This window comes from Anarhichas minor, unplaced genomic scaffold, assembly GCF_050575085.1.
Source record: "Anarhichas minor isolate MPS153535 unplaced genomic scaffold, ASM5057508v1 ptg000043l, whole genome shotgun sequence".
NCBI lineage: Eukaryota > Metazoa > Chordata > Actinopteri > Perciformes > Anarhichadidae > Anarhichas > Anarhichas minor.
The window spans coordinates 723,190-737,111 of NW_027466489.1; the positions used below are offsets into that span (position 1 = coordinate 723,190).

Genomic DNA, 13,922 nt, shown 5'->3' on the forward strand with positions numbered 1-13,922 from the left:
CAGAGAAGATGTATCAAACACAGAATGAGGTACGCTCAGCTCGGTGACACACATGAATAGACTTCAGCAAGTCAGTTTCCATAGATAGAAAGCGTCAATGTTTGATTTTCCAAGCCACAAAACCAAGTGTGACCAAAGAGTCTGAGAGTGGACTCCATGACAATAACAAAAGGTCTGCTTATTCAGATATGGTGAATCTTTCTTATTTACCTTGGGTGACTGCTCCTGTGTTGTTGTTTGTTAACACTGTATCTTAATGCCTGATGCAATCTTTGCATTGTTTAGCCGTGAGTTACGAAACGGCTCATGTGTAAAGTGATTCATGTTTGATCTTTAAAAAAACTCACATCTCATTCTTACAGTCATCGTTTCTTCTGAAGAATGTTAATCCTACTGCAGAATATTGCTCAAATGTGTTGCATAGCTTCGGGTGACTTTGTCCAATTGCATAAGACTGCTCATATAGTGAAACGAAATCAGTCCAATCATGTCTTTGCTTATCTTTTGCAATCCGTTTCTAACTGTGGTTCTATGCGTGTGAGTTTATTGGCCAAATCACAGCCACGTGATTTCAAGGCCCATTTGCCTTCAATCTGTCAGCGCTGTTTCTGTTTGGACGTTTCTGTTTTCTGGACACGTCGTCGGGTCAGGTCCCAAATAGTTTAGAAGAGCTGTCAATCATGTGAAGTCATTCATAAAGAAAACAAACACGATGATGTATAAATATGCACTCCCCAACTCACTCACTCACTCGCACAAAGCACACTAAGCGCATAAACAAACAAAAAGCAGGGTGAGAATGGGTACATAGAATCGAAAGGAATCTGACTCTTCCTGTGGAGAGAGCTCTATGATAACAAAACCAGAACTCTGATAAGAACACACACACACACACACACACACACACACACACACACACACACACACACACACACACACACACACACACACACACACACACACACACACACACACACACACACACACACACACACTCTCTCTCTCTCTCTCTCTCTCTCTCTGTTCCAGTCTGATGGACAGGATGGAGTACTCACACTGAATGCTGCCAGTCCCGGCCCAGGCGAAGGGGTCCAGGCCGGAGAAGTAAGGGGTTGCCTTGCCGAGCATGCATGATCCTTGTCCGGACACATCAAAGAGGGGCCGCGGGGCAAGCCCCAGAGCCTCCATACAGTCAAACATGCTCCTCTCAAATCACAGCACACACAGCTAGCAGCTGTTTGTTCTGCAGCCAAGCTGTGAGAAAGTGACCGTAAAAACTGAGAAAAGGCTTCCTGTGACTGAAAGTAACTCAATGCCCTGCTGGTCCAGGTGTTCCCTGTCTTTCTGCCTCTTGTTGCCCCCTGACTGCCTGTCCCGTCCTGCCCTGTCTCTTCCAAACTTAGTCCTCTGGATGGACACAATCCTTCTTTCCGGCCTTATTTCTGCTCTACAACCCAAACTTCTTTTCCCCTCTCTGTTCCCAGATCACTTGCTTGCCTGCCTGGCTGTTTTGACTTCTCTAACTGATCTCATCTCCCCTCTCGCGGGCTCTTTGGGCCTCTCAAACTCCACCACAGACTCAACCAACTATCCGCATGCTCTCCCAGCACAGAAAAAGGAGGTGGGGTCTGGGAAGAAGAAGAGGGAGGGGCGCGTGCAAGAGGGGGTGTGTACCTGCTTTCTGATTGGTCGTGCATCAAAGTTTCTCTCCTTCCCCCTTTTCGCCTTCAAGTTTTCCAAATCGCCTCTTCATGTTTCATATTTTGCAAATGAAAACAAACACTCCTCGCCTCCCCTTCCTCCTCCCTTGACTCTTTCTTCTTTCTTTTACTGTATTAATTCCCTTTTTGTTTCACTACAGCAGGGAGCATTGCCTCTCTTCTAAACAGTACAGCTCCACCACCCGTAGCAACAAACTCCCACCTCACAAAGTCTGTTCAGAGAAAGTACGTAGGGGGCTCAGAGAGAGGACAATTAGGGAGAGTGTCATTTACTAATTTATCCAACTTTCCCTGTAAATAGATACCTTCCTGTGGTTTCGGTACAGTACAGTAGGATTAAAGTGGCCACAGAAACACAACACACCTGCTCACACACGATCAGCTAACCCCAAATATCCCCCAAATTAAAAGCATATTACTTGAGTATTGTGTTGCATTTTAACGATAACCATCTGCGACAGTGTGGTATTGTTTTCACCTTGTGAGTCTGTGTGTGTGTGTGTGTGTGTGTGTGTGTGTGTGTGTGTGTGTGTGTGTGTGTGTGTGTGTGTGTCATCATGGCAATTACATGTCTGTCTGTGGACAGATTTTGTCACCGCGATAGCGTCACTACAATAAGATGCAGTCATGAAACTTTACAGGTGTGTTATAAAGGAAATGAAGGCAGAGTTTGAAGATGGGTGTGATTTACATGCTGGTCACTAGTTTATATTTATAATTATTCCCATGAGGCTATTTTTTACAAAAACGAAATTGAAATAGAAAACCATCGACTAAAACAAAAAAGAAACGATAATGCTTTCATTTACGTTTTTATTATTCCCTGATAATTTAATTTAATGGAATTTGGTGCTCCTTGTTTGGAAAATAAAGGGACATTTCTGAGTCTATTATTAGATTTTAGTTGTGTTGTGTTGTGAGCAGCTGTTGATTTAATAAAGAAGACACAAACGTCCTAAGAAGTTAATAGGAAGTCATTAGGAATTTGCAGACCTATAAAATAAAGTGTTAGAGGAGAAAAAGAAGAGAAAATTACGGGGAATGAACATGAATAAAATACAAGGACTCTATTAAAAAAATGTACATTCAAAAACAATTTAGAAGAGTCTGCAGCAATGTGGATAGACCCCCCAATTGTACATTAATGCATATCTAACATTTCTGCAATTTGGGATGAAAATTCTGACCTATTATTTGAGCTGAATTTTAAGATGAAAGTCTGATCTGTTTCAGTCCACACAGCATTCCTTCTTTGTCTTTCTCAACAGTCATTCATCCCCATGTCTCACTATTGCAGTTTCATTTATTCTCTTTCTCTTTACATTTGGTCTTGGCATGTGCGGATATCTAATTCAACTCCCTGAATTCAGTTCAAAATGGATTCAGTTATCTTCCCTCCCGGAGCTCATTGGATAGTTCAGCCACACTGAAGTGGGACTCCGCTGCAGGCGAACCACACTGGCCCGGAGTCTGGATAGTTTGTATACGAGACAGCCTCACCCACCTCCCTCTCCTCCTCCCTTTCCTTCCCTCGTTCAAGAGGGATGAACTCTCGAAGAAACCCCCACTGGGGCTTTTACACCCCCCTTCACACACACACACACACACACATACAAACTGTCCCGCCTGTGGCTGCCTATGCTTCATATCACCCTTGTGTGTTACAATTCTCTATTTTCTTTGTTTTTCTACTGTTGTTTGTGAGTTTTGTTTATATTTATGCCAACCCCCCTGAATCCATTTCTTTAGATTTTTTCCATTAATATTTGGAGAATAACAGCATGCACCCAGCCTGCTGTTTTTTTACTTACGTTTTTTTTTTTATTCATCTTTCGAGTAACCCCCCCCCTCTTCCTGGTGGAGTTTCTACCTGTCTGTCACCACCATGGCCGGGCGGCACACCAAAACACAATGATACACTGCAGGGAGCAGAGCAGCACAGTATGAGCCTGCTGAGCTCTCCCCACACCTTGAGACAATTACCTGCCTCACAGCACCATGCCCCCTGTTGCTGCTTTGAGGAAAGGGACATACAAATGCAGGGTGAATGTGAGGAAGAAAGAAAAAGTCACTTTCTTTCACTTTTAAGGATACATAAACTTTAGTTTATTTTAGTTGTGCAAATTGCAGATCTCTAATTTTCTCACACACATACACACAATTGGTAAGAGGAGCGAGTCATATTACAACTATTCACAATCAGGCTCTTTTAGCTCTTCATCCTGTCGTCATGTCTGACACAAACACACAGAGCTGAACAATGGCCTCCTCTCTCTCTCTCTCTCTCTCTCTCTCTCTCTCTCTCTGTCTGTCTCTTTCTCCACCAGCAGCTCCGCCGGCTCGGCCGCAGATATTTGCACAAAGTCTCACTGCGGTCATCAGCAAGCGCACAAATATAGTCACAAATGTGAGGCAAAGAGTGCAAGACTGCTGGTTTGTGATATTCATGGGTGTTGGAATGTGCAGCCTACAGAGTGGAAATGTGTGTGTGTGTGTGTGTGTGTGTTCGGACGCACGGACAATTATGTGTGTATGTGCTTAAACAGAGTGCCTGTGATGAAAGACACAAAGAAAAACACACAAGCCTCGCTCTCTGCCTTTAGGTTCAAGTTACTAATATCACACACACACACACAGACACACACACACACCCACACAGACACGCAGACACACACACACACACACACACCCACACAGACACACTCAAAACATTACAAAGAACAAGATGTGACTAGTACAGAAATTACAAAAGGACATTGTGTTCATTGTGGAAAAATACACTTCTTTTCCTCGTGATCAGCAAGATTTTTCTTCCTTTTCATAACTAACCTAGAACTTTGATGTTTAACAGAATTTTAATCTTAATGCCATGAAAAAAAGACAAAAAATATTTACTTAAAATCCAAAGATATTATCATGTATTTAAACTAAGTCCAGGAAGCACAAGGCAGATAGCTTTAACCCAAAAGAGTTATTTGTGTGCTCTTATACTAATTCCCTTTTCCCGCTGCTATTAGGAGAAGAGGAGAGGATTTACTGTATGATTGAATACACAGCAGAGAGCTTTTGATGTTTATATCCGCTAATTTTACATCCAGGGATGTTGTGAGTTTCATTTCATTGGAGAACAAAGTCAAGTCTTCTACTCACACTGATTAGGACCTGGTTTGAATTAATTGGCCAATCCCAAGTCAATTTTGCCAAAATTTTGTAATTTATTCTAGAATAGCTCATTATTTGCAATATTAGTATAAATGATTTCCTAAAAACTAACTGATGGATAAACTCCTTTGCTACATCATGAGCAAGATTCAAGAGTGCGAGCGATTCCCCGCTAGCAGCCTCAGAAGGTTCAGTCCGTCCTCAGGCGAATAATCCCACACATTTTGGACTAAAGGTGAAAGCAGTGACCTACTCTCCTCCCAATCCCGTTGGTGTGGGCCATAACGGCAACAAAAACTGCCAACATTGCCGGCATCTGTGAAGGTATTAGGTGAAATCTGGGTGCCCTGGAATTGGTAGTGAAGCAAGATGCTGTTTCAAGGTCTTAAAAGCAGCTTGACAGGCTGACATCCAGATGCATTTGGACCCTTTCTTTTTCAATGCATTGAGAGGCTCTGCTATTTATGAGAAGCCGGGAACAAAGCGACGGTCCCAACCAGCCATTCCCAGAAAGCTCTGTAGACCTTTGATATTCTTTGGCACAGGAAAGTCCTGCTTTGACAAGACTAGTTACCTGTCAGCTAGATTGCTAGCTAGGGCGGAGACCTTTCCGCTCCTCAATAACTCCTTATTGAATACAATTATCTACAGTCCTGGAACAAAATCTAATGTCGTGAAGAAGAAAAAACATAAAGGATGAAGATGCGGAATCTCATTATCTGGAAAAGTAATTGTTGAATCACTGGTGTTCATTTTCAGTGTTGTAAATGTACACTATGGGTCAATTAATCTGACTTTAAAAGTTACTGCACCTTTAATCTATTTTGACAACGTTGAAATGCCACAAGTTTGTTGTTGATGTTAAAGAAAAACAAAGAAGACAGACCGAGACGTTGCAGAGTTAAACTTTTAACTGAAGTTGGATTCAGGATTATTTAACGCATGTTACTTTGTGGTTTCATTGCTACAAGCTTAAAAAACCAAATGTGGTTTTATCACAATCTACTATTTCTTTCTTGTTTGCCTCGACTGACAACTGTCACAAGTTGAAATAACTGTTATTGATTTAGATATTCTGCATATACCTGACAGGTCTTCTGGGCATTTTGTTTTGTCACATTAGACCACCTGTAACGACCCTGACTGACGTAACGCGGCCCGGCCCCTCATATCTTTCTGTCTGTATAACAGTCCCAGAGGCAACATGTCAACGATGTAATGACATTGTGAGTTCTACAAGCCTGGTCGTATAGGGCCTGAGTCTCCAGATAAACAGATATCAGCCGCTCACTGAACACATTATCTGTGTGCACACAGTGACACACACACACACACACACACACACACACACACACACACACACACACACACACACACACACACACACACACACACACACACACACACACACACACACTGATTGACAGCAGGTATTTCTGCACCAGACGTCAGCCTTACAGGATGAGAGATACAGTGTAAAGTGTTTGGTCTGAACACTATACAGTCTACAGAATATTGATAAACATAGGGATTAATATGGATACAAGATCATTTTGGACATTTCTTCAACATACCTGCAGCAGTCAAATGTAGAGAACTAGATTAAACTGACGATAGTAGCATTCATGTTAACACACTAACGGGTTTAAGCTACAGGTACCTGCATCTGTACAGGGAGTCAAAAAAATCTCAATATCTAAGATTAACTGAAAAAAAGATGACAAATGTATGATGAAACTGTATCATGCATGACTTGAAATTGCACAAGCATTACAGGGAAATAACAGTGTGGAGTGCAAAGAATTACAATTTAGTTATAATGCAGACTCAATAAAACAATGCTTTGGTGCTGTAATGTCTGAGTAATATAACAGAAGTTCATTTTGAAGGAAATTGTAGTACATGAGAGCCAGTAAAAAAAAGAAAGTAATTCACTCCTCGAATCAAATTCCTTTTCACAGTACACCATGTCTCTGAGGTCTTGCTAAGTCTCTGTGAAGTGCAATAGTGCCCCCTGTGACTCACATGGTCTCTATCCAAACACACTGCTTTCTGCCAAAAGCCCCATCCTTCTTCTGAGGAAATCTATGTTTCTCTGTACTTATGATGATATAAAACATTTAGATTTTATGGAAAGCGCCAACTTACACAAGGGACCACGCTATGTTTGCGGGTTTTCCAGCCTGCACTCTCTGCTCTCCGCCTGGTTTACCACATGGAAAAAACTCTTCTCTTCTAATCTATCCGCTCCTCAATGCATGATTTAAAGCCTGATTATAGCCTCAAATTGACCCTGAAGACAAAAATTGTGGAGAGTCTCAACTGTTTCACACAAAACAGAGATCTAGCACACTATCTTGTCATGTGTTAGCGGGTGGGATCAGGATTTCTTGCCTTCTGAATTAAGCTTTCATTTAGGTCAAGTGATTTGCAGTGACACTTCTTAAGATGTCTTTTCTTTGAAAATCGTTTCGTAAACGTACATCTTTTAAGACAATACGCTCTGTTACAGTGATGTATAACAAATCTCCAGAGTTGTTTTTTTGTAAGTTGTGTAAATGATTTATACATTATTTTGTATTACTTACACAATGCAGCCATCTCTTTGGGAAGGTCTGTCCCAAACCGGCCGAAAAGGTGGCTACTGGCCAGCAGGTCAAAGGGGGAGTGGCTACGCATGGAGTTAAAGGTGAACGGGTACATAGCTCGGGGGAAGCCGGTTATGTGACGCACTTGGTGCTCCCTGTTGGTTGCCATCGTGAAAAGTGCCGCTGGTGGTTCGGGTGACGTTTCTCTGATTGACTTTCTGATTGTTTCGTCTCCCTGCGTCTGCTTCGTCAGGGGCCTGCGTTGAGTTTGAAGTGGCCTGTTGCCATTCAGCCCCTCTCAGCTGCGAGAGGGATGCTGCTGAAAGAGGAAAACAGACCAGGAGCCCCGTGACCAGGACCTGACCAGGTCCAGACTCTGTAGAAAAGGAGGGAAGAGAAGGGTTTAGATACTGGAACTATGAAGTCAAACACATCGAGCACAGTGGCTTAACAACTCAACCAATGTCAAATCAATTCAACAATTCAAACAAAAAAATCAATGGCCAAAACAATCAAAACCAAACTCCAGACGAGGAATAAAATCATGGAAGACAAAGAGCAAAAAGAGAGTGCTGAAGAAACAGCAACACTTCTCTCATGCTTTTTGTCTGTCTTCAAAGTAGTGCAATGATTTCAGGCAACGCCATATGATTTCAATCAGCAGCACTGGATTATAAAGGGTCTCTCTGTTCCCTCTGCCAGCCTACTTGAGAACAGCCAGCCACAACATGGGTACAATTAACCCTTTACCACAACAGACACACATGACCTACTCGTTCTCACTGAGCCCCACACCGTAACAACCCTCCGCTGTGCCCTCTGTGAAGCACAGAAACCGCTGAAGGTTTGTGGTGATCACCATGTCTCACCTTTTCTGACTCACACAGTGACTCTGTGTCAATAAGTTAAAAGAGGGCGGCTCGCCCATCTTTCATAACTCTCTCATGCCCTTCAGTGATTTCATGAGTGGGTGGAGCTTAACTCTCTGTGGTGGAGCTGTGTGGTAAATACAGCTCGGGAAAAGAATGTCTTGTTGTTTTGGGCCTGCTTCGGCATGGGAATCAAACACCCAGGGTGGGTGAGACACAGACGGAGAGAATGATGAATTTACAAATGTCCCCCGTTGAACTACTAAAAAGAATACACAGATTCAGTCTAAATACATAGTGAAAAAATACAAATTGAGAGGAACAATCTGTCCTTTAAAATAGCAAACCCCTGTCCCTGTCTCTCGATTGTGCTGACAGAGTACTAAGGTGCAGAAATACAACTATAGTAAACATATATATATATATATATATATATATATATATATATATATATATATATATATACGTATATATAGATGCAAAGGGATGCCCCATAATCCACATGTGGAGGTAAAGACACCGGCAACAGCAGAGCCCTTTTACAGGACAGAGACATGCAAACATACACATAGACACAAATGGTCACACCACAGCAACACGTCTTAATTTAGCACGAGTACACGATTCCACAAGTTCCATCTTAAAGGGTCAGTTCATTAAGTGGCCTCTTGTGTTCTTGTGGTATCTCAACATGCAGATTGGGATTTCATTTGCTCAGGTTTTAAGATATCTCTTCTGAGATTTTCGAAACCCAACCAAATACAATTGAGATCAATGAAAGTTTGTTCATAGTACTCACAGAATTTAACTAGAAGTGCTCTCCTCCCCGCCAGGTGTGTCTGCAACGACCACAACTGGAATTTTTCTCCGAACGAATACAAACTACAAATTGCCTACACAGCAAGACGCGTTTTTCATTCGCATGTCTTACGCAACAGATGCGCTCTCATTTACATCTGTGCAGTTGTCTGCACTGGCTTCATGCATCTAAGCTGCAGTTCGCTGAGTAATACGTTATTTTGACTGTTTAACACTTCCTCTAACCAGAAACTCTGTGTGTTTAGTTCTGTTCGATGTACTAGCCCTGTTAGATGTACTAGCCCTGTTCGATGTACTAGCCCTGTTAGATGTACTAGCCCTGTTAGATGTACTAGCCCTGTTCGATGTACTAGCCCTGTTAGATGTACTAGCCCTGTTAGATGTATTAGCCCTGTTAGATGTACTAGCCCTGTTAGATGTACTAGCCCTGTTCGATGTACTAGCCCTGTTCGATGTACTAGCCCTGTTAGATGTACTAGCCCTGTTCGATGTACTAGCCCTGTTCGATGTACTAGCCCTGTTAGATGTACTAGCCCTGTTCGATGTACTAGCCCTGTTCGATGTACTAGCCCTGTTCGATGTACTAGCCCTGTTCGATGTATTAGCCCTGTTCGATGTATTAGCCCTGTTAGATGTACTAGCCCTGTTAGATGTACTAGCCCTGTTCGATGTATTAGCCCTGTTAGATGTATTAGCCCTGTTAGATGTACTAGCCCTGTTAGATGTACTAGCCCTGTTCGATGTACTAGCCCTGTTAGATGTACTAGCCCTGTTAGATGTACTAGCCCTGTTAGATGTACTAGCCCTGTTCGATGTATTAGCCCTGTTAGATGTACTAGCCCTGTTAGATGTACTAGCCCTGTTCGATGTACTAGCCCTGTTAGATGTATTAGCCCTGTTAGATGTACTAGCCCTGTTAGATGTACTAGCCCTGTTCGATGTATTAGCCCTGTTAGATGTATTAGCCCTGTTAGATGTACTAGCCCTGTTCGATGTACTAGCCCTGTTAGATGTATTAGCCCTGTTAGATGTACTAGCCCTGTTAGATATACTAGCCCTGTTAGATGTACTAGCCCTGTTAGATGTACTAGCCCTGTTAGATATACTAGCCCTGTTAGATGTACTAGCCCTGTTAGATGTACTAGCCCTGTTAGCCAAACCGCAGGACTCTGCTGCCTACCGGCTGCTAACAGCTAACGTGCCTCCTTCTACCGAAATGAGAGGATTCATTCTGTTGTAGTCAGCGATCGGTTTAGTTTGTCAATGACTAAGCGATAGTTATATCTACATACAGTATAATAGTCTAACTATGCGTGCAAATTTAGGAGAGGAACAGTTCCTAATCCGTAGCGGAGACAAGAGTCCAACCTGAAGCAGTTGTTGATCAGCTGTGGCCCCTACCAGCCAGATCACAATAGTCAGGAATCAGCAGTCAATGACGGTATAAAACAATAAAATATGTTTGTGTGTTGAGATAATTCACACATTTACATTAATGTTCAGCTTTTGTTGAAAATGTTTTAAAGACGTGTTGATCCGATTCGGAGGCTACAGTTTGTGGTGCTGTTGATTTGTATTGCATCATACGGAGTGGTGTTTCTCATATTTAGTCAGCCCTCACTGATATAAATGGGGTGGACAAAGTAATAGGCTAATCATCAGGCATCTGTGCTGCTACTATTAGAGTACATTTCTCCTACATCCTTTTGTTGTTGCAGCATCAATTTCTTCCCACACGCACACATATTACACATTCACATACAAAGCCACAAAGTCAGCGCAGCGAGTGTTGTTTTTAAAGTCTTATTTCCCATATTGACATTTTTTCTGTAACTGCTTGGCTCTGCTGCGGTTTTTCTTCACTGCAAAGGCCAGTTAGGGAGAGTCCCGGTGACTATTTCCACAAAGAACTTTTGTGTTTGAAGATCAGAAAATGTCAAACACAGGTTGGACAAAGTGTGTAGTGATTAAGAAAAGTGATTACACACATGGTGTGGAATGGTCACATTCTGCAAAACATAAGCATGCACATGCCTCTCTAAAAGCAGAACACAGAAACATACAAGCACGGGCATGTAGGCTGCAGAAGTGAACATACACAGATGTTCTGTGACTTTAATCATGTTCATGGGCGAGTAATCAGCGGAGAACACACTGCGTTCACACATGCTAAAGCTAAAGGTGCAATTGACCGAGAGAAATCAAGTAGTAAGTACAGGACGAGGATCCCTCCACAGATGTAGCTTTTGAGTATTTCGACTTGAAAAGAGACTTCAAGTTGACTCTTTAACCAATTTAAATTCAAAGACTGAAATCACCAGTATGGAAGCCAGATGTATAAAAGGATCGTGATGAGGGGAAAAAAGTGTTGAAGGCTGAAAAAAAGGATGGAAAATGATAGAGGGAAACAGAGGAAAAGAAAGGGAGGGAGTTTCAAGCATCTGGCAGGCCATGTGTAAGAAGTGAACAGAGGCCTATTAATTAGAGCCATACCGGTAACTGGATTAATTAGAGAAAGAGCGGACTGTGGTAAAGCAGCATGGGAGGAGGCAGAAAAAACGGGCCGAGCAGTTGCAAAAAAAACATACATAAAAATTACGCCACGGTTTTATTTCCACTAATAAACCATGAAATAATGTGTGCCCAAGCCAAGGAATGGTTTCTTTCTCTCTAATGAGTAACACCCCTCCGCCCGCCCCCTCACTCTCCCTCCAGGGGGAATACACCTTGGGTAGGGCAACAAACGCAGTGCTGTGTCTCCGGGCCTCCAGGCCTCAATGCTGCTTTTATGAGACCTAGCTGGGTCAGGTCAGACTGGATCACCTGGTCCTTGTCCTGCTGACACACCAACACAGGCATTCACACACACACACACAACTGATGCTCCCTTTCCCAGACTATGGGGATTAAAAACAGCTTTAGTGTAAAAACGTTGGGGCTTTCCACCTCATACTGTCAACTTTGTTTTCACATAACTTCCATCAAACTACGCTTCTGGGAGCGACCTCATTGTGTTCAGCGCATTGCTGCAGAAGTTGTAAACATCTTTGAAATGACAAAAACAATTTCAATAACATGTTTTAAGTGCTTATTAGCAGCATCATCTGGACACGGTTACCCTGGGTGTAATTGTGACAAAACGTTATGGTTGAGGTTATAGTTATGACACCACACACACACACACACACACACACACACACACACACACACACACACACACACACACACACACACACACACACACACACACACACACACACACACACACACACACACACACACACACACACACACACACACACACACACACACACACACACACACACACACACACGGAAAGTCAGTACTGAGAGTCTGTCCACATTAAGCTGGTTGTCATTTAAATGTGAAAACGACGTGTCCAGAGAGTGTTAGGAGCCCACCTCACCAAATTTGCAACGAGTAAGCTGCATGATACCATTTATTTTCGCTCACTTTGACATGTTTAACTAATCAAAGCAAACAGCATACTTGCGGCCCCTGCATGCAAGAGCCCTGTAAAACGCACAATCTGTGGGCGACAATCGTTTGTGAAAGGTGACACTGCAACCGCTTTCTTCTGCATGCAAGCGGCACTTGAACATTTGCCTTAGGTTGTTTTTAAAAACAGAGCCGACCCTGAGCTATTCGGTGCCCTATAGGCAAGATTTAAGCTGGTTCCCCCTTGTATCGCAGCCAGCTCCACCACCAATCATTGTGTTCATACACTCACACAGAAAATGTACTTTATGTCTTTGGGATGAAGCTATGCAGATCATTTCTCAAAATTAAAAAAATGTGGTATAAGCTATTGGTGTGATGTTGTGGGAACATAGGGCGTATATAATATGCTTCATAGTTATGTTGAGGGCTTTTTTGTAATACTTCGGAATTTTTTTCATCCCTCATTTGGGGCGCCACGATGGATGGATGGCGCTCCTAGCATTGACCTCTACCGCCTATGTCTAGGGCCAGTTCTGCATCACAATCTTTTATTTTTATTATGGAAAAGCAAGTAGTCATATAATTCCCAGCAGTGCAGAGTAAAAAGTTTGCTTAGTCAATTGCCCAGCATATAAACCAGTTATTTTATAGACCATGTAACAGTATCCATCTGAAAGGCCTAATAGCCCCTATAGTTTCCTGCCCTGTTCTCACTGTTTGGACAGGCTTCAAAGTGGCAGCAACTAAACAGCTGCATTGCTAGTGTTCAATGTATTGCATAGCGGCCATCATTACTTGTCAGCATGCATCAGCCTGTTTTGACAATCATTTTACCCTTTAAACAGTCCCTCTTCTTAGAGTCAAGTTGGTCACCCTCACCTTCTTTTTGTCTCAGTCATGAAATCCAATCAATGCCACATAGACAGGTTTCCTGCTCTCATTATTACTGACCCTTCAAAGCAAACTCTCCTTGTAGGACCAGCGTTGTATGGAGGGAATGAATTTGAATAGGTCCAAAGTATTTGGAGAGGTTGGTCAGTGGTGGATGCCCCTTCTGTCTCCGCTACTGGTCCTGTTTGCCTCTTTCCCTCCTGTAAAGTTATAAGATGTGTTCTAAACTGAATCTGAGAGTCAATAAACATTGAGGTGTCTGGGTAGATTATCAGTAAAACAAACAGTTCTTGATGTAAAGGTGATCATCTTGACTTTAGTAAGCGTAATGTTCTAATAACTTATAGCTTTACTCTTGTGCACAAATATAAACTGTCCGACATACTTGGAATAACACAGTGCGAATTCTG

The 13,922-nt window shown here is 42.5% G+C and overlaps 1 protein-coding gene across 4 annotated transcripts in view; it reads right to left on the minus strand.

The window, feature by feature from the left end:
• LOC142970411 (retinoic acid receptor gamma-A-like) overlaps nucleotides 1-13,922 on the minus strand; it is a 46,734-nt gene that overhangs the window by 14,252 nt on the left and 18,560 nt on the right. For 3 of the 4 annotated variants that reach the window (XM_076110618.1, XM_076110619.1, XM_076110617.1), the window contains one exon: nucleotides 7,472-7,847. In XM_076110618.1, coding sequence (XP_075966733.1) covers nucleotides 7,472-7,640 — 169 coding nt within the window. In that variant the 5' untranslated portion in view covers nucleotides 7,641-7,847. The other variant, XM_076110620.1, reaches the window with a different exon arrangement.